Genomic DNA, 25,302 nt, shown 5'->3' on the forward strand with positions numbered 1-25,302 from the left:
TCCCCAGGGCTCACAGCTAGGGCCAGGTCTCTTTAACATCCTCATCAGTGACCTGGATGAGGGGATTGAGGCACCCTCAGTAAGTTTGCAGTGGCACTGTTGATCTGTTGGAGGGTAGGAAAGCTTCCACAAAGGGGTCTGGCCAGTCTGGGTCCATGGGCCAAGGTCAGTGGTATGAGGTTCAACAAGGCCAAGTGCTGCATCCTGCCCTTGGGACAGGACAAGCCCATGAGTGCCTGGGGCAGAGTGCCTGGAAACTGCCTGGTGGAAAAGGGATGGATGCTGACAGCAGCTGAAGATGAGCCAGCAGGGTGCCCAGCTGCATCCTGGCCTGGATCAGCACTGGTGTGGCCAGCAGGAGTGGGGCAGGATTGTGCCCTTGTACTCAGCACTGGTGAAGCCACACTGCCAAGCCTGGGTTCAGTTTTGGGTCCCTCATTCCAAGAAGGACACTGAGGGCTGGAGCAGGTCCAGAGAAGGGAAACAGGGCTGGGGAGGAGCAGCTGAGGGAGCTGGGGCTGTTTAGCCTGGAGAAGAGGAGGCTGAGGGGAGACCTCATTGCTCTCTACAGCTCCCTGAGAGGAGGTTGCAGGGAGATGGGGGTTGGGCTCTCCACCTAATTTCAGGTGACAGAAAGAGAGCAAATGTCCTGAAGTTGTGCCAGGGGGGAGGGCTAGGCTGGAGATGAGGAGAAATGTCTCTGCAGGGAGGTGGTGGAGTCCCCATCCCTGGGGGTGTTCAAGAGGGGATTGGATGTGGCACTTGGTGCCATGGTCTAGCCATGAGGTCTGTGGTGCCAGGTTAGACTCCATGATCTTTGAGGTCTCTTCCAACCTTGGTGATTCTGCTGCAGGAGTGGTCTGGGATTGGTGCAGGCTGCCCAGGGGGGTGGTGGAGTCCCCATCCCTGGGGGTGTTCCAGAAATGTGTGGCCATGGGCCACATTCTATCCTAGAAGGCTTTTCCAGCCCAAACAATTCCATGAGTCTGTTGTCTCTCCCTCAGTCCTTTCTTCACCAGCTGCTAGGGGACAGTCCATGCAGAGAGCAGCCCCTGTGCATGTGGAAGTGGCTGGGCTGGGCAGCACACTGAGGCTGAGGGTGGCTGCAGGTCAAGCACTTTGAGGCACCAACAGATCTCCTATAGAAGTATCTCCTCTGGCTCTGGGCTGCTTTCAGCCTTGGCTTGTTTTGTCATTGCCAGAACCTGGGCTTTGCTTTCAGAAGAGCTGCTCAGGTACTGCTGAGCCTGGACACAAACATCCCTGCAGTATTAGCTCATTCATCTTCAGGAAGGGTTTGTGTGCAGCATAAGATGGCCCACTGAAGACCAGAGCCTTTCAAGTCCTGTCTGGATGCATTCCTGTGTGACCTGCCCTAGGTGACCCTGCTTTGGCAGGGGGTGGGAATCAGTCTTCAGAGGTCCCTTCTAACCCCTACCATTCTGTGGCTGTATGAGGTGGTGGCTGAAGGGAAGAGAGGAGACTGGGAGGGGATCTGATCAATGTTTGTAAGTATCTGAAGGGTGGGGGGCAAGAAGAAGGGACCAGGCTCTTGTCAGTGGTGCCCTGCCATAGGACATCAGCTGGACCCAAGGAAGTTCCACCTCAACAGGAGGAGAAACTTCTTTGGTGTGAGGGTGCTGGAGGCCTGGAGCAGGCTGCCCAGAGGCTGTGGAGTCTCCTTGTCTGGAGACTTCCAGTACCCATCTGGATCTGACCCAGCAGCTCAAGGGAGGTTCTCTTCCCCCACCACTCTGCCCCAGTGAGGTCACATCTGGAGTCCCAGGTCTAGTTCTGGGCTCCCCATTTCAATAGAGACAGGGAACTGCTGGAGGGAGTCCAGCAGAGGCTCTGAAGATGCTGAGGGGCCTGGAGCAGCTCTGAGGAGCGAAGGCTGAGAGCCCTGGGGCTGAGAGCCTGCAGAAGAGCAGCCCCAGAGGGCAGCTGAGCAATGCTCAGCAAGAGCTAAAGGAGCTGTGGGGGGCAAGAGGCTGGGGCCAGGCTCTGCTCAGTGGTGCTCAGGGCACGACAAGGGGCAGTGGGCACAGACCCAGGAGGTTCCATCTGAGCAGGAGGAGAAAGTTGTTTGTTGTGAGAGTGCTGGAGGCCTGGAGCAGGCTGCCCAGAGAGGTTGTGGAGCCTCCTGGTATGGAGACCTCCAGTACCCAGCTGGCTGTGCTCCTGGCTGACCTGCCCTGGGTGACACTGCTGTGGCAGGGGACTTGGTCTTGACAGTCTCCAGAGGTCCTTTCCAACCCCTACCGTTCTGTGAGTCCATGGAAAGATTTCCCTGGGTGAAGTTCTTGTCCTGTGACTGCAGGCAGGGTTGTGTTTGTATGTCTTAATTAAAGGCATCCTTAATTCCCCCCAATCTCTTGTCTTTGCAGGGCAAGTTCATTAGGATCAACTTTGATGTCACCGGGTACATCGTTGGGGCCAACATTGAGACCTGTATCCTGCTCCAAGCCACATCAGGAGCTGCAAGTTTACTGCTTGCTTTTGCTTTTAACCCCAGAGCTGACTGGAATGCAGTGGAAGGTTACCACAGGGCTGCTTTCCTCTGGCAAGATCCTTCCCTCTCAAAGGGGCTGGGCAAATATCCCAACCTCAGCCTGCTGCTCCTAGTCAGGAGCCTGACACTGCAGAGGGTAGCACTGTGAAATCTGCTGCAGAACAGCCCCAAACCAGGCTGAGCTCAGCAGGGAAATCACTCAAATGTGACCCCTGCTAGGAAAATACCTTCCTGGCCAGAAGCTGGGCTGCTGTGTTGTGCCACAGCTGGGCTTTGCTCCCACCAGCACTGCAGACACAGCTCTGCACCTGGAAGGAGTTTGGTGCTGATCTCAGAGGGGTCGAGCTGGAAGTGCTGGGACACCTCCTGGGGCTTAGGGTCTTCTAGAATACAGCACAGGTTCAGTAACACAGAACCCACTGGGAATCCCTGCTGAAGCCCTCAGTGCCTCAGCAAGGCCACATCTGGAGTACTGGTCCAGTTCTGGCCTCCCCACTTCAAGACAGACAGACAGACAACTACTGGGAGAGAGTCCAGTAGAGGCTACAAAGCTGCTGAGGGGCCTGGAGCAGCTCTGTGGGGAGCAAGAGGCTGGGGCCAGACTCTGCTCAGTGGTGCCCAGGGACAGCACAAGGGGCAGTGGGCACAGACTGGAAGCCAGGAGGTTCCATCTGAGCAGGAGGAGAAAGTTGTGAGGGTGCTGGAGGCCTGGAGCAGGCTGCCCAGAGAGGTTGTGGAGTCTCCTTGTATGGAGAGCTTCCAAGCCCAGCTGGGCACTGTGCTCCTGGGCAAGCTGCTGTGGGTGCCCTGCTTTAGCTTCTAGACTGGATGATCCAACCATGCTGGGATTTTATGCCTCCTCACTCAGTTTGAGCTTTAAGGTTACTTTTGACAATGATTGGAGAGCTGGAGCACCTCCCCAGTGGGGCCAGACTGAGAGTTGGGGCTGCTCAGCCTGGAGAAGAGAAGGCTCTGGGGAGACCTTAGGGCAGCCTTCCAGTACCTGAAGGGGGCTGCAGGAGAGCTGAGGAGGGACTTGTGCCAAGGGGGCTGGGAATGACAGGATGAGAGGCAATGGCTTTGAGCTGGGAGAGGGCAGATTGAGACTGGAGACATTGTTTGCAGTGAGGGTGATGAGACACTGGCACAGGTTGCTCAGGGAGGCTGTGGCTGTCCCCTCCCTGGAGGTGTTGAAGGCCAGGTTGGATGAGGCCTTGAGCAACCTGGGCTGGTGGAGGTGCTGCTTCCCCTTGGCAGGGGGCTTGGAACTGGATGATGTTTAAGGTCCCTTCCAACCCAAACCATTCCATGAATCTGTTCTAGGTGCTTTGGATGTTTGGAGCTGTCACAAAATACAACTTCCCAGTAAGGCTGGGGAGGTTCTTCAGAATACCCTGTGCTGGGATGAGGACTTTCATTCAGCAGGGGCATGAAGGCAGCTTCTTCCTTTAGGATTATTCAGCTGGGTTGTGTTGTTTAGAGCTTGGTGAAGCCAGGAGGACTTAACCTCCTTCATCACAAGACCTCATCCTTGCTCACTGATCTCTGCCATGTCCTGCCCCATGTTTGGTTCACAATATGCAATGGCAAGATATAAAAGACCTCCCTAAGCTCAGAGCTTCTGGCAGCTTGCTGGACACTGCTGCACAAAGGGAATCTGGGAGCTGCTCCCAGGCAGTGCAGGTTGTGGGTAAGAATGCAGCACCTGAAAGGAACTGCAAATGCCCTGCAGGTAAAGCACTGCTGAGTGCAGCTACTTGCCTTTGGGATGAAGAGTTGAGATCTGAACTTAGCAGAAATGGCTGAGAAAGAGCAGTCAGCTCCCCTTTCCACTTGGACTTCAGCTGCTCCTTTCCAACGTGCCCAGCTGGCCCAGAAGGCCACCAGCAGCCTGGCCTGGATCAGCAACGGTGTGGCCAGCAGGAGTGGGGCAGGATTGTGCCCTTCCACTCAGCACTGCTGAGGCCACACCTTGAATCCTGGCCTCAGTTTTGGGCCCCTGTTGAGGGGCTGGAGCAGGTCCAGAGAAGAGCAACAAAGCCTGGGGAAGGGTCTGGAGAACAGGGCCAGGGAGGAGAAGCTAAGGGACCTGGGGGTGTTTAGCCTGGAGGAGGCTGAGGGGAGACCTCTCTACAGCTCCCTGAGAGGAGGCTGGAGCCAGGTGGGGGTTGGGCTCTTCTCCCTGGTCTCAGGTGATGGAAGGAGAGGAACTGGCCTGAAATTGTGTCAGGGAAGGGTTAGGTTGGAGATGAGGAGAAATGCCTTTGGTGCAGGAGTGGTCAGGGCTTGGCAGAGGCTGCCCAGGGAGGTGGTGGAGTCCCCAGCCCTGGAGGGGTTCCAGAAAGGTGTGGCCATGGCACCTGGGGAGGTGGCTTGCTGGCCATGGTGGGGTTGGGTTGCTGGTTGGACTGGGTGGCCTTAGAGCACTTTTCCAAGGCAAACAGTTCCAGATGCTGTGGTTGCAGCCCATCTGTGTGCAGCAGGCCAGAGCAGCCACCACCCCAGGAAGGACTTTGCTGCTCTGGGCTGCTCCCGGTCTGAGCTGCGAAGCGCTTCTCTTTGCTTCACCTTCCTGGCTGCTCAGATTGGCCTTAGTCCTCTCAGTCCCACTGAAGTTCTGCTTGACCCTGCAGTAATTCTGTGGGCTGCTTTGCAAGCTGTGGTGCAGGGGATGTCTTTAGCCCAAGCCTGCAGAAGGTCCTTGACTCCAGTCCTGCCCAGACCTGCTGGAGAAGTCCCGCGCTGTCCGCCAGGCCAAGGACGAGAGGACCTTTCACATCTTCTATCAGCTGCTGGCTGGAGCAGGGGAGCACCTCAAGTGTAAGTGCACAGCCTGCTGTCTGACTCCTGCTCTCTCTGCTTGTGTTTGTGTCAGTGCTCACCCAGGGGTGGTTGAGCTGGCCTGGGCTCTGCAGCAGTGACTGGTAGGAGAAGATGGAGGAGCCAGGTGACTCTGCTTTGAAGTCACTCCTGGGCTCGATCAAGCAGTGCCTGAAGTTCAAGCAGCCAGCTCCTACATGCCAACGTCCAGTTTGGAGCAGCCTGTAACTGGGAGTCTTTGCATGGAAGCTGGTAGCTAACAAACCTGGTCAGCAGTGGCAGCTGTGTCTGTCCTGGGCTGTGCCTGGAAGCTCAGCAGGGAAGCAGCCCTCTCAGCCAAGCACAGTGGAGCACCACAGCTGGCTTCAGCTGCCACAGCACCAGCCTGCTTAGCCTCTGCTATTTTCCCCTTCATAACTGCTCTGGTGGAAGCTCACCTGGAGGCCTCAGCTGTGTCCAGCTATGGGGCCCCCAACAGAAGAGAGACATGGAACTGCTGGAGCAGCTCCAGAGGAGGCCACACAGATGATGGCAGGCCTGGAGCCCTTCCCTGGAGATAGGCTGAGAGAGTTGGGGTTGTTCAGCCTGGAGAAGAGAAGGCTCCAGGACCTGAAGGGCACCTAGAGGAAGGCTGTTCAGAAGGGCTATGGGGATAGGACAAAGGGCAATGGTTTGAAACTGAAGCAGGGCAGAGTTAGGTTGGACATCAGGAGGAAGTTCTGCACAGTGAGAGTGGTGACTCTGGCACAGGTTGCCTAGGGAGGTGGTTGAGGCCCCATCCCTGGAGACAGTGAGGGTCAAACTTGATGTGGCCCTAGGCAGCAGTTGGAAGTGTCCCTGCTGACTGCAGGGGGTTGGTCAAGATGCCCTTTGAGGTCCCTTCCAACCCAATGCCCTCTGTGAAGCTGTGAACTCTGCAGCTGTCCCCAGCCCTGCCAGCAAGCTCAGCAAGATGTTGGCTATCTTCTACTCTTGGCCTTTTCCCCTCTGATAACTGGGGACCTCTGGTAGGTTGTGATAAGAGAAACTCTATGAAGGAGCAGACTTCAGAGAGCTGATCAACTCTTTTTCCTCCTGTGTGACAGAAACTGGTGTGCAGCATCCTTGATGTGGTAATGATCAGCTCTAACTCCATTTCTGCCTCCCTCTGTTCCCTTTCCACAGAGATGCTTCCTGTAGGGTGTTCCAAGCAGGGGTTTGAGATTCTGCTGGATCTGACTGGGGGAAGGTTCTGTTGTCAGGCTGAATGCATTAAACAGCTAATGTGGAGCTACAGAGAGAGATTCTGGGAATCTGGCCTCAGCTTTCAAGGCACACTCAGTTTTAGAGCTTCAGAAGGGGCTCTGCTGACTGCCAGCCATCTGTGAGAGCTGCTTGCACGAGGCAGAGTTTGTGCTTGCAGTGAGAGCAGAGCACAGGTGGCTGTGGGCAGCACTTCTTGAGCTTACATTTCTGCCTCTCCCCTTCTCCCTGATACAGCTGACTTGCTGCTGGAAGGATTTAACAACTACAGGTTTTTATCCAATGGCTACATCCCCATTCCTGGGCAGCAGGACAAGGATAACTTCCAGGAGACCATGGAGGCCATGCACATCATGGGCTTCTCACACGAGGAGATCTTGTGTAAGTGACTCAGCCTCTTGCCTCCTCAAAGGCCACTTCTGCCCTCTGGCACACCCCTGCTAATGAATGGCCCCAAAGGTACTGCTGCTAGAGGGTCCTGACAGCCTGCAGCAGGTGTTTGGTTGCCATGAGCTAGAGCTGAATTACAGGTTGCCCAGGGAGGTTGTGGCTGTCCCCTCCCTGGTCATGTTGAAGGCCAGGCTGGATGAGGCCTTGAGCAGCCTGGGCTGGTGGGAGGTGTCCCTGCCCATGGCAGGGGGGTGGAACTGGATGAATCCTAAAGGTCCCTTCCAACCCAAACTGTTCTGTGAATGGAATGGAACAGGGTAGAACAGGATAGAATAGAATAGAACAGAACAGAATACGCCAGGTTGGAAGAGACCTTCAAGATCATCATGTCCAACCTATCATCCCCTTGGCCAAAAGTGCAGTGCAAGCTTTAGCTCCTTCTCAACTCAGTCTCTGAACTTTGGACTTTTGAGAAGGGCTTGGAGTGCCAGGGCAAGGGACAATGGCTTTGAGCTAGAAGAAGGCAGATTGAGACTGGAGATAAGGAAAAAATTCTTGACAGGGTGGGTGGGGAGACACTGGCACAGGTTGCCCAGGGAGGTTGTGGCTGCCTCCTCCCTGGAGGTGTTCCAGGCCAGGCTGGATGAGGCCCTGAGCAGCCTGGGCTGGTGGGAGGTGTCGCTGCCCATAGCAGGGGGTTGGAACTGGATGAGCTTTGGGGTCCCTCCCAACCCAACCCATTCTGTGATTCTTTGCTGTGAGGGTGCTGGAGGTCTGCAGCAGGCTGCCCAGAGAGGCTGTGGAGTCTCTGTGTGGAGAGCTTCCAAGCCCAGCTGGGCACTGTGCTGCTGGGCAAGCTGCTGTGGGTGCCCTGCTTGAGCAGGGGCTTGGACTGGATGATCCCCAGAGGTCCCTTTCAGCCCCCAGCATGCAGTAACTCTGTGGTTTGTCTCTTGTTACCACAGCAATGCTGAAAGTGGTGTCTTCAGTGCTGCAGTTTGGAAACATCTCCTTTAAGAAGGAGAGGAACACCGACCAGGCCTCCATGCCAGAGAACACTGGTGAGTTGCTCACGTTTCTTGGCCTCCCTTGGAGCTGAGCTGTAGTTTTCTCAGTGCATAGCTCTGAAAGTGCAGAGCAGGCTTCTCCACTTCCTTCAGAGCCCTCTGTGCCAGAAGAGGCCACAACAGCTGTGGCAGTAGCCAACAGGCACTCAGTAAAGCTCTTCCATTCCTGTCCCACAGAGCTATCCAGCAGCAGCAGTGATGCTGTTGGCAGGAGTGCTGCTAGGCTTCGAGGGAGTGTTTCACTTGGAGCCTTGTTTATTATCATCTCCAAAGCCTTAAGGCCTAGGAAGGAGTGCAGGATTAAATCATTTTTGTTTGCTTTGGTTCTTGGCAGCACTTCTCCTGCCAACAATAAGAGCCCTGCAGCCAAGCACAACTTCCCCAGGGGAATGGTTTGGACACCAGAATGCTGTGTTTAGGAAAGCCTGTGGCCTGATGGCATGGCTGGCCTTGGATTCATCATGAGGAGTGCATCCACACACAAAGAGAGGGCTTCTGACACAGGTCTCAGCTGGTTTTCTTTGGTACTTCAGTGCCAGCCTCTTGCAGGCTCTGCAAGGCAGCTTTGGGAACTGACTTGGGAAGAGCAGGAGCAGCTGGCATGGACAGGGCCTGTAGCACATGCACAGCTCTCAGTCCTGTCTGTGGCCTCTTCCCTAATGCTCCTAAATTGCTAGTCCACAATTGGTGTCCTTGGCAGGGCAGTGGCCTGCTCCCAGAGTGCTCCCAGCAGTGGGTGTGGTTTAAAGTTTAGTAGTCACTGGCCTCACTTGGGGCAGAGTGCCTGGAAACTGCCTGGGTTAGAAGGACACAGGGAGGGATGCTGGGTGACAGCAGCTGAAGGTGAGCCAGCAGTGTGCCCAGCTGCATCCTGGCCTGGATCAGCACTGGTGTGGCCAGCAGCAGGGGGCCAGGGATTGTGACCTTGTATTCAGCACTGGTGAGGCCACATCTCCAATCCTGGGCTCAATTTTGGGTCCCTCATTCCAAGAAGGACACTGAGGGGCTGAAGTGTGTCCAGAGAAGAGCAATGAAGCTGCTGGAGGGTCTAGAGAACAGGGCTGGGGAGGAGCAGCTGAGGGAGCTGGGGCTGTTCAGCCTGGAGAAGAGGAGGCTGAGGGAGACCTCATTGCTCCCTACAGCTCCCTGAGAGGAGGTTGGAATGAGGTGGGGGTTGGGCTCTGCTCCCTAGTCTCAGGTGATAGAAGAAGAGGAACTGGCCTGGAATTGTGCCAGGGGAGGTTTAGGTTGGACATCAGAAGAAAATTCTTCTGTGAAAGGGATCTCAAAGCCTGGCAGAGGCTGCTCAGGCAGGTGGTTGAATGCCCATCCCTGAGTGGTGTTTGGGAGATGCAGAGATGCTGAAGGGCCATGGTTTGGCAGCAGCCTTGGTAGGGGATGGTTGGACTGGGTGAGCCTGAAGGTGCTTTCCAGCCAGAAGGATTCTGTGAAGCGTTCCTGTGTGCAGCTGCAGTGGGAGGATTGCTCCATTTGTGCTGCTGCCTTCTGTTCTCTATTGGCCAGTCACCAGTGGCGTCCCCCAGGGATCAGTGCTGGGCCCCATCCTCTTTAACATCTTCATTGATGATCTGGATGAGGGGGTTGAGTCAGTCATCAGCAAGTTTGCAGATGACACCAAGCTGGGAGCAGATGTTGGTCAGTTAGAGGCCAGAAGGGCTCTGCAGAGGGACCTCGACCGACTGGACAGATGGGCAGAGGCCAACAGGATGGCATTCAACAAGTCCAAGTGCCAGGGGCTGCACTTTGGCCACAGCAACCCCATGCAGAGCTACAGGCTGGGGTCAGAGTGGCTGAGAGCTGCCAAACAGAGAGGGACCTGGGGGTGATGATTGACACCCACCTAAACATGAGCCAGCAGTGTGCCCAGGTGGCCAAGAAGGCCAATGGCATCCTGGCCTGCATTAGGAATAGTGTGGCCAGCAGGAGCAGGGAGGTCATTGTGCCCCTGGACTCTGCATTGGTTAGGCCACACCTTGAGTCCTGTGTCCAGTTCTGGGCCCCTCAGTTTAAGAAGGACATCGAGACACTTGAAGGTGTCCAGAGAAGGGCAAGGAGGCTGGGGAGAGGCCTTGAGCACAGCCCTGTGAGGAGAGGCTGAGGGAGCTGGGGTTGCTTAGCCTGGAGAAGAGAAGGATCAGGGGTGACCTCATTGCCCTCTACAACTACCTGAAAGGTGGTTGTAGCCAGGAGGGGGTTGGTCTCTTCTCCCAGGCAACCAGCACCAGAACAAGGGGACACAGTCTCAAGCTGTGCCAGGGGAGGTTTAGACTGGAGGTGAGGAGAAAGTTCTTCACTGAGCGAGTCGTTCGTCATTGGGATGTGCTGCCCAGGGAGGTGGTGGAGTCGCCGTCCCTGGAGGTGTTCAAGGGGAGATTGGATGTGGCACTTGGTGCCATGGGCTAGTTGTGAGGTCTGTTGGGACAGGTTGGACTTGATGATCCTTGGGGTCTCTTCCAACCTTGGTTATACTGTGAGACTGTGATACTGTGATTCCTGAACCCTTCTAATGACTCTATGGACACACAGAGAATCTCAGCACTGAAAGCAAGCTGTTGTCCTTTAAAAACCAGCAACTCCCCCAAGAAAACCCACCATACACTGCAGGGGAAGCCTTTCTATATTGGCATGCAAATCCACTTTCCACTGCTGGCTTGTAAAAATAGCTTTTTTCATGCTGAGAGCCAAGCAAGGAGCTGTCAGATGACAGGGACAAGGAGTTAAAGCACTTAGTGGATGGTGTGGAGGGCTTCCTGCTGAAGGGCACCACTTCCCCAGACCTAAAAATACCTCCAGTGTCACTTTCCCTTTTGGGATCATAAAGAGCCAAGCTGCTGTGGAGCTCTGTGGAAGGGCTTCTGGCAGCAGCAGTGCAGAGCAGCGCTGGGGGGGACACGGCTCAGAGTGTGACACCAGCACAGCTCCTGCTGGGTGAGGAGTGACCTGCTGCTTCTGCTCAGGTTCTGGCAGAGCAAGAGGAAATGGCCTCAAGTTGCCCCAGGGAAGGTTTAGGTTGGACATGAGGAGCAATTTCTGCTGCAAAGGGTTGTCAAGGCCTGGCCCAGGCCGCTCAGGGCGGTGGTGGAGTCCCCGTGCCTGGAGGGGTTTCAAAGCCATGCAGATGTGGTGCTGAGGGCCAAGGGTTGGTGGTGCCCTGGCAGTGCTGGGTCAGTGGTTGGACTTTGATCTTGGAAGTCTTTTCCAGCCTCATCCACTCTGTGCTTCTCTCTAACCCAGTACAAATCCATGCTGTATGCAGCTTCAACTGTGTTCTGCTGCAGGCTGGCACTGCCTGAGCTGCTGCCCAGCTTCTCACCAATGTGCAATCTGATGCAGTTCATGAAGTCCTAGAATTGTTTGAGTTGGGTTGGAAAAGCCCTCTAAGATCACCCAGCCCACCTACCAACCCAGCTCCTCCATGGCCATCAAACCCTGGCCCCAAGTGCCATGGCCACAGGATTCTGGAACCCCTCCAGGGCTGGGGACTCCACCACCTCCCCGGGCAGCCTCTGCCAACCCCTGACCACTCCTGCAGCAAAGACATTTGTCCTCCTCTCCAACCTAACCCTCCCCTGGCACAATTCCAGGCCAGTTCATCTCCTTCCATCACCTGAGACTAGGGAGCAGAGCCCAACCCCCACCTCCCTGCAGCCTCCTCTCAGGGAGCTGCAGAGAGCAGTGAGGTCTCCCTCAGCCTCCTCCGCTCCAGACTAAACCCCCCCAGCTCCCTCAGCTGCTCCTCCCCAGCCCTGTTCTGCAGACCCTTCCCCAGCTTTGTTTCCCTTCTCTGGCCCTGCTGCAGCCCCTCAGTGTCCCTCTTGGAGTGAGGGACCCAAAACTGCCCCCAGGATTGGAGGTGTGGCCTCCCCAGCGCCCAGCACAGGGCACTCTTCCCCGTGTGGCGTCCTCAGCCTTCACTTCCTTTTTCACACGCCAGATGTAGCTGGGCTGGGGTCTCCCAGGCACCAAGGGGTCCCCAGAGGAGCTGCAGTGGTGTGCTGCTGGGGGGACTGCCACCCCCTGTGCAGCCCCAGAAGCACAGCTGGGGTTTGAAGCCGGCTCACCGCAGGCCTTGCCGGGGGCTGGCTTCAGTGCCGCCGCTGCTGTGGAGGATCCCAGCGCTCCTCTTGCCTCCTCTCCTCCCAGTGGCACAGAAACTCTGCCATCTGCTGGGGATGAACGTGATGGAGTTCACCAGGGCCATCCTGACGCCCCGCATCAAGGTGGGCAGGGACTACGTGCAGAAAGCCCAGACCAAGGAGCAGGTAAGCGCTGCCGGGGCCTCGGCCTCTCCCTCCGCAGCTCTCCACAAGGAGCCCTGGGACCAAGTGTGTGCTGCCACCACTTGAAGGAGCAATCCCAGCAAGACTCTATGGCAAAGGAGGGAAAAACCTTCCCCTTTCCTTGACCTTCTGCTGGCTTCCTCCTTTCAGGCCAGTGTTGTGTCAAGCAGGCAGACAGCTTTGGGTTTGCAGGGAGCAGCTGGAGCCCAGCCTTGGCATGCCATGAACCAACCCCCAGACTGCTGCTGCTGCTTGTTTTCATTCCTCACTGCTGTTAACTCCACTCAGCTTCTCCTGTCTGAGCTGTGGTACCTTCAGAGTCCTGCACCTGGGAAGGAATAAAAACTGCAGCAGTAGAGGCTGGGAGGTGATCTGCTGGAGAGCAGCCCTGGGGAGAAGGACCTGGGAGTGCTGGGGACAAGTTCTGCATGGGACAGCAATGTGCCCTGGGGGCCAAGAAGGCCAATGGGGTCCTGGGGGGCATTAAGAGTGTGGCCAGCAGAGCCAGGGAGGTTCTCCTCCCCCTCTCCTCTGCCCTGCTGAGACCTCACCTGGAATATTGCATCCAGCTCTGGGCTCCCCAGTTCAGGAGGGACAGGGACCTGTTGGAGAGAGTCCAAGGCAGGGCTCCAAGGATGCTGAAGGGACTGCAGCACTGCCTGGGGAGGAGAGGCTGAGAGCCCTGGGGCTGCTTAGTCTGGAGAGGAGAAGGCTGAGAGGGATCTGATCAATGTCTCTCAATAGCTGAGGGCTGGGGGTCAGGAGGCAGGGGCCAGGCTCTGCTCAGCTGCACCCTGGGACAGGCCAAGGGGCAATGGATGGAAACTCCAGCACAGGAGGTTCCACCTCAACAGGAGGAGGAACTTCTTCCCTGGGAGGGTCCCAGAGGCCTGGAGCAGGCTGCCCAGAGAGGTTGTGGAGTCTCCTCTGGAGCCTTTGCAGCCCTGTCTGGATGTGTTCCTGAGTGACCTGTGCTGGATTCTATGCCTCTGGCAGGGGGGGTGGACTCAAAGATCTCTGGAGGTCCCTTCCAACCCCTCTCATCCTCTGCTCCTGTGGTTCTGTGTGCTTTGGCTGAGTGCTCCCAGGTACTCACTGCTGTGTGTGGGTTTCTCAGGCAGACTTTGCAGTGGAGGCCCTGGCCAAGGCCACCTACGAGCGGCTCTTCCGCTGGCTCGTGCACCGCATCAACAAGGCCCTGGACAGGACCAAGCGCCAGGGAGCTTCCTTCATTGGCATCCTGGACATTGCTGGCTTTGAGATCTTTGAGGTACTTCCAAGCACTGCTCAGCAGGTTTGCCTCTGCCCTCTCACAACTCCTGTGAGACCCCACCTGCAGCACTTCTGGTGCCCCCAGCACAAGAAGGACCTGGAGCTGCTGGAGAGGGACCAGAGGAGGCCACCGAGATGATCAAAGGGCTGCAGAACCACCCCTGTGGGAACAGGCAGGGAGAGCTGGGGCTGTTCAGCCTGGAGAAGGCTCCAGGGAGCCTTAGAGCAGCCTCCCAGTACCTGAAGGGCTCCAGGAGAGCGGGGGAGGGACTTCTGGCATGGGCAGGGAGTGCCAGGATGAGGAACAATGGCTTTGAGCTGGGAGAGGAGAGATTGAGACTGGAGATGAGGAAGAAATTCTTTCCAGTGAGGGTGGAGAGACTCTGGCACAGGTTGCCCAGGGAGGTTGTAGATGTCCCCTGCCTGGAGGTGTTCAAGGCCAGGCTGGATGAGGCCTTGAGCAGCCTGGGCTGGTGGGAGGTGTCCCTGCATGTGGCAGGGGGACTGAAACTGGATGAGTTTTGGGGTCCCCTCCAACCCAACCCCTTCTGTGACTATTACCTGTGAAGCTACTCAATGCAGGTTCCCAGCTGCAGGAGGACTTTGGTTTGCAGCGTTCAAATTCCTTGAGAAGCCTAAGCTGCAGTGCCCAAAAGTCCTGTTTCAGTCTAGATCATTCTGCTGTAGGTGATGGTTTCCCCTGCCACACCTTGGGTGCATTCTGTGTGAGAGGGACCCCAAGCTGTGTGCCAGGCATTACCCACTGGAATGTTTCACAGTTTTGAGGAATTTCCTTCTAAGGTTGGAGTGGCTGAGAGCAGCCAGGCAGAGAGGGACCTGGGGGTACTGGTGGAGAGCAGCTGAACAGGAGCCAGCAGCGTGCCCAGGGGGCCAAGAAGGCCAAGGGCATCCTGGCCTGCATCAGGAACTGTGGCCAGCAGGAGCAGGGAGCTCATCCTGCCCTGTGCTCAGCACTGCTCAGGCCACACCTGGAGTCCTGTGTCCAGTTCTGGGCTCCTCAGGTTAGGAAAGATGTTGAGCTGCTGGAAGGTGTCCAGAGAAGGGCAACAAAGCTGGGGCGGGGTCTGGAGCACAGCCCTGTGAGGAGAGGCTGAGGGAGCTGGGGTTGCTTAGCCTGGAGAGGAGGCTCAGGGGAGACCTCATTGCTCTCTGCAACTCCCTGCAGGGAGGTTGTAGCCAGGTGGGGGTTGGGCTCTTCTCCCAGGCAACCTGTGACAGAAGGAGAGGACAGAGTCTCAAGTTGTGCCAGGGGAAGTTCAGGCTGGAGGTGAGGAAGAAGTTCTTCCCAGCAAGAGAGATTGGCCCTTGGGATGTGCTGCCTGGGGAGGTGGTGGAGTCCCCATCCCTGGAGGTGTTCACAAAAGGCTTGGCTGTGGCACTTGGAGCCATGGTTTAGTTGTCAGGAGGTGTTGGGTGACAGGTTGGACTTGATGATCTCTGAGGTCTTTTCCAGCCTGGTTGGTTCCATGATTCTGTGATTCTGAGTGTGCTACATCCTGCCACTGACCTATTCTTGCTTACTGCCCTTGCAGTTGAACTCCTTTGAGCAGCTCTGCATCAACTACACCAATGAGAAGCTGCAGCAGCTCTTCAACCACACAATGTTTATCCTGGAGCAAGAGGAGTACCAACGAGAGGGCATTGAGTGGAACTTCATTGACTTTGGACTGGACCTGCAGCCTTGCATTGACTTGATTGAGAGACCTGTAAGTCTGAGGAGGGCTCTGAGGGGCTGACAACTCAGCAGCCTGTGCTGCCATTCAGAGACCTGGGAAGGTAGAGTTAGGTAGAAGGAACCTCATGAAGTTCAACAAGGGCAAGTGTAGGCTCCTACACCTGGGGAGGAACAACCTCCTGCTGGAAGAAGGACCTGGGAGTGCTGCTGGACAAGTTTCCCATGAGTCAGCAAGGTGCCCTCATGGCCAAGAAGGCCAACAGTCTTCCTCAGAGCAGTGTGGCCAGCAGGTCAAGGGAGGTTCTCCTCCCATTTTGCTTTACCCTAGTGAGGCTGCATCTGGAGTCCTGGGTCCACTTCTGGGCTCCCCAGCTCCAGAGGGACAGGGAACTGCTGGAGAGAGTCCAGGGGAGGCTGCAAAGCTGCTGAGGGGCCTGGAGCAGCTCTGTGAGGAGCAAAGGCTGAGAGCCCTGGGGCTGAGAGCCTGCAGAAGAGCAGCCCCAGAGGGCAGCTGAGCAATGCTCAGCAAGAGCTAAAGGAGCTGTGGGGGGCAAGAGGCTGGGGCCAGGCTCTGCTCAGTGGTGCCCAGGGACAGCACAAGGGGCAGTGGGCACAGACTGGAAGCCAGGAGGTTCCATCTGAGCAGGAGGAGAAAGTTGTTTGTTGTGAGGGTGCTGGAGGCCTGGAGCAGGCTGCCCAGAGAGGTTGTGGAGTCTCCTGGTGTGGAGACCTCCAGTACCCAGCTGGCTGTGTTCCTGTGTGACCTGCCCTGGGTGCCCTTGCTTTGGCAGGGGGTTGGACTCAAGCTCAGGGTGTCCTCTCCAAGCCCTAGCATTCAGTGATTTTGCCTCTTGGCCCCATGGCCACTGGCATGACTCGAGACCAGTCCCAGAGTTCTTCATTGAACCCCCTCAGCTGGCCCTAATTCAAATCAGTCTTGAATCAGTTTAGACAAGTTCTCCTTGCAGCAGGAAGTGGTGTGGTTGAATATGACCATTTTAGATACATCTGAGAGGTATTAACTCTGCTGAAACTCAACTGCATCTCAGGCCAACCCTCCTGGTGTGCTGGCACTGCTGGATGAGGAATGCTGGTTCCCTAAAGCTACTGACAAGACATTTGTGGAGAAATTGGTCCAGGAGCAAGGGACTCACTCCAAGTTCCAAAAGCCAAGACAGCTGAAGGACAAAGCAGACTTCTGCATCATTCACTATGCAGGGAAGGTAAGGGTTAAACATGAACCACTTGGCTTGAGCTGTTGGCTTGGGGCAGTGCTGTGCAGCAGAGCTGCCCAACTGTGCAATGCCTGTGCAGGAGGGAGGCCTCCTTTAATGTTCCTGAATGTGCTCAGCAGAGCTCTGGGGGAGCTCTTGTTACCCAAGAGACAGAGCCAGGAAGACAAACTGATGCTGAGTGAAGCAAATACTGCAGTTTCCTTTCATTGCTAAGTCTCTCCTGAATATCTGTTTCCAAGTGGACAGCAGTGTCTGAAGCAAAGCTGTGTCAGTGCCACCTGCACTTTCTTCTCCTCTCTTCCCATAACACTTGGTTTATATCCCCCCCCTCTTAAATGATATCACAGATTAGCTCAGGTTGGAAGGCACCTTACAAATCATCCTGTTCCACCCCCCCTGCCCTGGGCAGGGACACCTCCCACCAGCCCAGGCTGCTCAGGGCCTCATCCAGCCTGGCCTTCAACACCTCCAGGGAGGGGACAGCCACAGCCCCTCTGGTTGAGCTGCAGCCTTTTCATTTCCACTCAGTCTCCCAGGGAGGAGGACAGAGCTGAGGTGTTTTGTGAGCAGGTCCATGCAATAACTTGTGTTCTGTGGATCCTTCCTGATCACCAGGGCTGTGCTGTGCAGTTAGCTTCAGAAACAGTTAAAGACTTGATGCCAGTAGCAGCTTTTGCCCTAACATACTTAGAAGCAGCAGGTTTGGGTCTGGTGGTGATCTTCCCCTGCAGCATTTCTTTCAAAGCACTGGTGGCTGCTGCTTCTCTGTTTGTTTGGGTGGATTTGTTGAAGCTGGGGAAGGGTGTGAAGCATAAGTCTCTTTGAAGAGCAGCTGAGGGAACTGGGGTTGTTTGGCCTCCAGAAAAGGAGGCTGAGAAGAGAGCATCACCTGGAAGGAGGATGGAGCCAGGTGGGGCTTGGTTTCCTTAGCAAAAAGTACTAGGATGAGAGGAAATGGCTTCAAGATGTGTCAGGTGAGGCTTAGGATGGACATGAGGAACAGTCTCTTCCCCATAAGGGTTGTCAAGGCCTAGCCCAGGCTGCCCAGGGCAGTGGTGGAGTCCCCATCCCTGGAGGGCTTTCAGAGCTGTTAGATGTGGTGCTGAGGGCCATGGGTTGGTGGTGCCCTGGCAGTGCTGGGTTAATTGTTGAACTTGATGATCTTGAAGGCCTCTTCCAACCAAACAGTTCTGTGCTTCCATGTCAGTGCTGCCAACTAGCTAATGGTGGCAAAGAGTGAAGCAGAATGAGACAGACAATGGGTTTTTAATCAGTATTTACAACCCTGGTACAGAGCTCATGAGATCAGCCCTCAGGAAATCTGCCCATGGCTGGAAGGGACCCCCAAAGGGCATCTTGTCCAACCCCTCCCTGCAGTCCACCTCCAGCTGGAGCTGGCTGCCCAGGGCCACAGCAAGGCTGATGGTTTTGGTTGCCTTTGGGTCAGCAGAAGGAAGTAAAGCAGCTCAGTGCCTGAGTACTCAGAAGTAATTCTTCTGAAGAATGATTTCCTTCTGCCACCTATGGGCATTTCTGTGCCTGCCCAGTGCTGTGTCCAGCTCTGGAATCCTCAACACAGGAAGGACATGGAGAGGGTCCAGGAAAGGCCACAAAAATGATCAGAGGGCTGGAGAACCTCCCCTGTGGGGGCAGGCTGAGAGAGCTGGGGCTGTTCAGCCTAAAGGAGGGAAGACTCCAGGGAGACCTTAGAGCAGCCATCCAGCACCTGAAGGGGCTGCAAGAAGGCTGCAGAGGGACTGCTGGCAAAGGCCTGCAGGGACAGGATGAGGAGCAAAGGTTTGAAATGAGAGCAGAGCAGATTTAGACTGGATGTGAGGAAGAAGTTCTGCACTTCTGCAGTGGTGGAACACTGCAACAGGTTGCCCAGGGAGGTGGTTGAGGCCCTGTGCCTGGAGATGATTTCAAAGGGCTCTGAGCAGCCTGATCTAGTGGCAGATGTCCCTGCTGAGTGCAGGGGGAGTGGACTGGCTGAGCTCTGGAGATCCCTTCCAACCCAAACCCTGCTATGATTCTGCAGTGCTGTCTCTGCAGAGCTGCTCCTCTCAGCAGGCACTTCCCATCTTGCAGTGGATCCAAATGTGTATTCCTCCCAAACTGGAATGGTTGGTAAGGCAGCTTGTCCTGCAAGAGCTCTTGAGATACTGCTCTGCTCCAGTCTGGGATGCTGGAAGCATTTCAAAGTGCCTTGCCTTCCACAGCCCACAGCTGAAAACAGAAAGCCCTGGTGGGGGCAGAAAGGCTTTCTATGCAGAGATTCTGTTTGAGTTGGAATTTTAGGGCTCCCTTTTTGAGCTGGAATGAAACCCATGGTGGTAGCATTGAGTTAGCAGCTGCTGAGCTGCAGCTCAGTGGCAGACCACAGAATTGCTTCACTCCAGGTAAGAGCTTTGTTTGTTTTCCTTAGAGAACCAAGTGTTGAACTGCTGCAGGGAAAGTCAAACCTTCATGCTGCAGCCCTCCAGATCTGTGCTGGGAGCTGGGCTCTTTAACATCTTCATTGATGATCTGGATGAGGGCATTGAGTCCATCAGCAGTAAATTTGCAGATGACACCAAGCTGGGGGCAGGAGTTGATCTGCTGGAGGGTAGAGAGGCTCTGCAGAGGGACCTGGACAGGCTGGGCAGATGGGCAGAGGCCAAGGGCAGGAGATTGAACACAGCCAAGTGCCGGGTGCTGCACATTGGCCACAGCAACCCCAGGCAGTGCTACAGGCTGGGGTCAGAGTGGCTGAGAGCAGCCAGGCAGAGAGGGACCTGGGGGTGCTGGTTGATGGTAGGCTGAACATGAGCCAGCAGTGTGCCCAGGTGGCCAAGAAGGCCAGTGGCATCCTGGCCTGCATCAGGAACAGTGTGGCCAGCAGGAGCAGGGAGGTCATTGTGCCCTGTGCTCAGCACTGCTCAGGCCACACCTTGAGTCCTGTGTCCAGTTCTGGGCTCCTCAGCTTAGGAAAGATGTTGAGCTGCTGGAAGGTGTCCAGAGAAGGGCAACAAAGCTGGGGAGGGGTCTGGAGCACAGCTCTGGGAGGAGAGGCTGAGGGAGCTGGGGTTGCTTAGCCTGGAGAAGAGGAGGCTCAGGGGTGACCTTCTTGCTCTCTGCAACTCCCTGAAGGGAGGTTGTAGCCAGGTGGGGGTTGGTCTCTTCTCCCAGGCAGCCAGCACCAGAACAAGAGGACACAGTCTCAAGCTTGTGCCAGGGGAGGTTTAGGCTGGAGGTGAGGAGGAAGTTCTACACAGAGAGAGTGATTGCCCATTGGAATGGGCTGCCTGGGGAAGTGGTGGAGTCACCATCACTGGAGGTGTTCAGCAGGAGACTTGCTGGGGTGCTTGGTGCCATGGGTTAGTTGTTTAGGTGGTGTTGGATTGGTTGATGGGTTGGACTCGATGATCTTGAAGCTCTCTTCCAACCTGGTTGATTCTATGTATTCTACATCTTCACAGTGAAAAGTGCAGCTTTATTTTGGCAATAACCCTGAAAGTGTTCCCAGCTGGTAGAGGGCAGCAAGTCAGGCTGCTAAAGCTGGAAGAGAACTCCCAGTGACCCTTTCAAAAGGATAACTTCTTGTGGTGCTTCAAACCTGAGGAGGCACAGCTGGGTCAGGCTGGGAGAGTTGGAGCTGTTCAGCTTGGAGAGGAGAAGGCTTCAGAGACACCTCAGAGCAGCTTCCAGTACCTGAAGGGGGCTGCAGGAGAGCTGGGGAGGGACTTTGGACAAGGGCTGGGAGTGCCAGGATGAGGAACAATGGCTTTGAGTTGGAAGAGGAGAGATTGAGACTGGAGATGAGGAAGAAATTCTTGACAGTGAGGGTAGGGAAACACTGGCACAGGCTGCCCAGGGAGGCTGTGGATGTCCCTTCCCTGGAGGTGTTGAAGGCCAGGCTGGATGAGGCCTTGATCAAGCTGTGCTGGTGGGAGGTGTCCCTGCCCATGGCAGGGGCTTGGAGCTGGGTGAGCTTCAAGGTCCCTTCCAACCCAACCCATTCTATAAATCTTTATTATGAGGGTGGTGGAACACTGGGACAGGCTGTCCAGGGAGGTGGTGGAGGCCTCATCCCTGGAGATAATCAAGGTCAGGTTGGACAAGGCTCTGAGCAGCCTGATCTAGTGGAGGATGTCCCTGCTGGCTGCAGGGTGGTTGGATTTAGATGACCTCTGGTGGTGCCTTCCAACCCAAACCATGCTGTGCTTGCAAAGAGAGCAGGAGGCCAGCAGCACTGTGGTGTTCCCAAAGCTGGCTTTGCTGCTGGGGCATTTCAGGCTGGTGCTTTCTCTGCTCACATGCACCTTGGCTGCCCTGCAGGTGGACTACAAGGCAGATGAGTGGCTGATGAAGAACATGGACCCCCTGAACGACAACGTGGCCACCCTCCTGCACCAGTCCTCTGACAAGTTTGTGGCAGAGCTGTGGAAGGATGGTAAGAGAGCCTGCTCTGAGCAGACAGCTTGTGGGTGACTTTCCCTTGCTGGATGAGTTGGAGGTGTTTTGTGCCTGTCCCCTCTCACCCTCCACTTCACATTGAATTCTCTGCAGCCTTTTCTCTCCCCTGCCAGTGCCCAAAGCAAAAGGAAGCTGGGTTGCAGCTCTGGTCCCTTGCACATCTGGTCCCATTTCTGAGCAGCTGCTTCTCATGTTCATTATCTGAACTGATCCTCACTTAACCTCTTGTTACTCTCTGTCAAATCTCAAGCAGAATCCTCTCCAAAACTCTTAGCTGGACTTGCTGCTGTGGAGTCCTGAATGGGAGCAGCTCTAGTGGTGGCTCTGTCAAGAAACTGTGGTCTGATGTGAGCACCAGCACAGTTTTCATGTGCAGTGGTGGGTGACCCCCTGGAAGTCTGCATCTCTCCCCCAAGAGAATCCTGTAGCAGCCATACCAGTGCTTGGATCAAACAAAGAGCCCAGCTCAGTGTGTTCCTGTCAGCTGCACATTGCTGATGCCCTACTTTACCTGCATGGCAGCTTCAAGTATTAGCAATATTTGAACCCCAAAGAACCTCCAGGAAGCAAAAAGAGCCCAACAGATTCTCAGCAGGGGCTTGTTTTCACCAGCAGAGAGTGCATCAATTAGTGGATGTTTGCCTGCCACAGTATCTAAAGCCTGGAGCATCTTATTCAAGGAGGAGATGGAGAAGAGGAGGCCCCAGGGAGAGCTCATTGCAGTCTTCCTGCACTCTGAGGGGCCCTGTGAGAAAGATGGGGACAAGCTGTTCAGCAGAGCCTGCTGCAGCAGGCCAAGAGTGCTGCCTTTAAGTTCAAAGAGGGGAGATCTAGACTGGCTAGAAGGAAGGGCTGGTTTGTGATGAGGCTGGTCAAACACTGGAACAGGTTGGAAGCCCCAGCCCTGGAAACACTCCAGGTGAGGTTGGTTGGGGCTCTGAGCAACCTGCTCTGGTTGCAGCTGTCCCTGCTGACTGCAGGGGGTTGGGCTGGATGAGCTTTAAGGGCCCCTTCCAAGCCAAACCACTGTGTGAGTCTCTGAGGCAAAGCCTGTGGCAGAGCTGCTGCTGTAGGTTACTGCCGAGCATCCCTCTGGGCTCAGCTCCCAGAGAGCACTTCCAGTGAGCAGATAAAGAGCTTTGCTGTCTGGGGAGCTGCTCCTTTTTTCATTGCACAGAAGCAAAAGTGGTTTGGGCTAAATCTCCAACCCCCTCCTTGCCCAGGTGGTGGAAGTGTGCATGGGATGTGGTGTGGCCCTCATTGCTGTTGGGAGCAGGGTGAAGTCTGTTTGCAATTGCTAACCCTGTTCTGTTGTACTAACTGAAGTGTCTTTGTGTGTCTGCTCTTCTGTCTTTCTGTTTCTGCTGTTTCTCTGCCTTAGAGATTCAGACTATTCAGAGAGCCTGTTTCTATGACAATATTACTGGTCTTCATGATCCACCAGGTGAATGGCTATAAAGCAGTAGGCCTACTGAAGGCAGGGCTGTGGGACCTCCAGGAGAGCCATGTGTTTGCTCGTAGGCTTGCATGAACTCTGTCATTTCATGCTGCCCCTTAGGAACCCCTCCTCCACCAGGCAGGTGGTGTCCCAGTGCATACCTACCCAGCTGCTGCTGCACACATAGAGCATCTCCAGTAATGCACTGCATTTCAGCATTGCAGGTTAACAACAACAACAAAAGAGGTTTGTTGCTTCCTAGCTCCATGTGGAGATGCAGAATTGCTTGGGGAAGTGAGACCTCAGGTGGCTCCAAGCACCTGAGAGAGGGCACAAGCTTTGGAACACCATCAAGCTGCTTTCTGCAGTCCCACAGTGGGGAAACTGCAATGCTGGAGCACGTGGGTGGTGGAGCTGGAGGTGGTGTGGAAGCATCAGAGGAGTGCTGCAGTTGTAGTGGGGGCAGGAAGGGGAAATCAGCTCCCAGCAGGCTTGGTGGGGTTGCTCCTTTACTTCAAACCCTTATCACCCTCTGCAACTACCTGAAGGGAAGTTGTAGTAAAGTGGGGGTCAGGCTCTTCTCCCAGGCAGCTTGTGACAGGATGAGAGCACATGCCCTGTGAGGAGAGGCTGAGAGCCCTGGGGCTGTTTAGTCTGGAGAAGAGAAGGCTGAGAGGGATCTGATCAATGTCTCTCAATAGCTGAGGGCTGGGGGTCAGGAGGCAGGGGCCAGGCTCTGCTCAGCTGCACCCTGGGATAGGGCAAGGGGCAATGGATGGAAACTCCAGCACAGGAGGTTCCACCTCAACAGGAGGAGGAACTTCTTCCCTGTGAGGGTCCTAGAGCCCTGGAGCAGGCTGCCCAGAGAGGTTGTGGAGTCTCCTTCTCTGGAGCCTTTCAGTCCCTCTCTGGATGTGTTCTTGTGTGAGCTGAGCTGGATTCTATGCTCCTGCTCTGGCAGGGAAGTTGGACTCAGTGATCTCTTTGTGTCCCTTCCAACCCCTAACATCCTCTGATGCTGTGAGAGGGCATGGCCTGAGCCTGTGCCAGGGGAGGTTTAGGTTGTTAGGAAGCCCTTCCTCATGGAAGGGGTGATTAGGCACTGGGATGTGCTGCCCAGGGAGGTGGTGGAGTCACCATCCCTGGAGGTGTTTAAGGGAAGGTTGGATGTGGCACTCAGTGACATGGTCTGGTTGGTGTGGTGCTGTTAGGCCACAGGCTGGACTTGATCTCAGAGGTCTGTTGCAGCCTCAGTAATTCTGTGGCTGTGTGAGTGTGGGTGCTTCCCTTTGGAGAAGCTGCCCAGGTTTGGAGAGCCATCAACAACTGCACTACTTTGAAATGCCTTGCTGAAGGGCCTTTGGAGGTTTTATCCAACCTCTTCCTCATTCCTGTGTTCCTCTCCCAAAACACAGAAGTACTTCTGGAGCCCTCAGCATAGGAAGGACATGGACCTGATGGAGTGGGTCCAGAGGAGGGACATGAAAATGATCAGGGGGTTGGAGCAGCTCTGTTACAAGGACAGGCTGAGAGCTGGGGTTGTTCAGGCTGGAGAAGAGAAGGCTCTGGAGAGCCTTAGAGCAGCCTGCCAGTACCTGAAGGGGCTACAAGAAGGCTGCAGAGGGACTGTTTGCAAAGGCTTGCAGGGGCAGGGCCAGGGGCAATGGCTTCAAACTAGAGCAGAGCAGATACAGACTGAATGTGAGGATGAGTGTGGTGGAACACTTCAGCAGGTTGCCCAGGGAGGTAACTGAGGCCCCATGCCTGGAGATGAATTCAAGGTCAGGCTCAACAAGGCTCTGAGCAACCTGATCTAGTTGGGGATGTCCTTGCTAACTGCAGGGGGTTGGACTGGATGAGCTTTGGAGCTCCCTTCCACCCCAAACCATTCTATGGCTCTGTGAAGGTTGTGCCTTCAGACTGGGTTTCTCTTTGTGCTAGATCACAGGCAAGGGGACAGGGTGGTTCCTAGCTAGAGAGGCTTTGGCCAGTGGATGACTCTCCAGTTGTGCTGCTCAGGGCCTGCACTAACCTAGAGGGAAAGCTTACATGTAACTTCCATAGTCCTTTGGAGATCCCAAGCACCACCTTGCAGCTGGACAGAGGGGAGCAAACCCAGAGGTACCCAACAATTATTACTTGGAAAGCTTTCATGCAAGGCCAGAGGCTGACTGGTGTCCACTCCTTAGTGATGGCTGGGGGTGCTTGGTTCTGGTGTCTGCACACTGCTCCTCCTCTGCAGGGCTGATTCCCACTGATCTCTGACCAGCTTCTGGCTTAGAACTGAGTTCTGCTTTCAAGTAAATCTTTGGGGGAGCATCTTCTGACCAGCTTGCCACCTGCCTGTTCCTGTGACTTCCAGCAGCAGCTTAGGCTCTGTTGTTCAAACCCACGTGGAGGACGTGGGCTCTGCTCTCTGCTGCTGGCAGGGCCTGCAAGCCATGACCCAAACCTGCTGCCCTCTCCTTTCCTGCTTTTGATGTTCCTTTGAAAACCAGCTGAGTATAAGAACTAAATGAAATGTTGGCACTCCTTTGGCAGCTACCAAACAACTTCTGTCAGCAAGGCACAGTTCCCTCTGCTGTGCTTTGAGCTGGAGTTCAGCAGCTGCTTGGATGAAGGGACAGGGGGGACCCTCAGCCAGTTTGCTGCTGGTACCAACCTGGGAGGAGTGGCTGACACCCCTCAGGCTGTGCTGCCACTGAGTGAGACCAGGCCAGGCTGAGAGCTGGGCAGAGGGAACCTCATGAAGTTCACCAAGGGCAAGGGTAGGGTCCTGCACCTGGGGAGGAACAACCTCCTGCAGCAGCACAGCTGAGGGGGGACCTGCTGGGAAGCAGCTCTGTGAAGAAGGAGCTGGGAGTGCTGGGGAAC

General features: G+C 55.5%; 1 protein-coding gene across 1 annotated transcript in view; it reads left to right on the forward strand.

Annotated features, from left to right (window-relative positions):
• Positions 1-25,302, forward strand: part of MYH10 (myosin heavy chain 10) — a 154,935-nt gene that overhangs the window by 87,378 nt on the left and 42,255 nt on the right. Inside the window, exons 7-16 of the mRNA XM_054171087.1 lie at positions 2,388-2,451; positions 5,234-5,332; positions 6,812-6,955; positions 7,930-8,025; positions 12,196-12,314; positions 13,450-13,602; positions 15,158-15,331; positions 16,350-16,523; positions 20,853-20,967; positions 22,372-22,434. Of these exons, the coding sequence (XP_054027062.1) occupies positions 2,388-2,451; positions 5,234-5,332; positions 6,812-6,955; positions 7,930-8,025; positions 12,196-12,314; positions 13,450-13,602; positions 15,158-15,331; positions 16,350-16,523; positions 20,853-20,967; positions 22,372-22,434 (1,201 nt within the window). The remainder of the gene's footprint in view (positions 1-2,387; positions 2,452-5,233; positions 5,333-6,811; positions 6,956-7,929; positions 8,026-12,195; positions 12,315-13,449; positions 13,603-15,157; positions 15,332-16,349; positions 16,524-20,852; positions 20,968-22,371; positions 22,435-25,302) is intronic.

The sequence above is a fragment of the Dryobates pubescens genome, chromosome 20 (genome assembly GCF_014839835.1).
Source record: "Dryobates pubescens isolate bDryPub1 chromosome 20, bDryPub1.pri, whole genome shotgun sequence".
NCBI lineage: Eukaryota > Metazoa > Chordata > Aves > Piciformes > Picidae > Dryobates > Dryobates pubescens.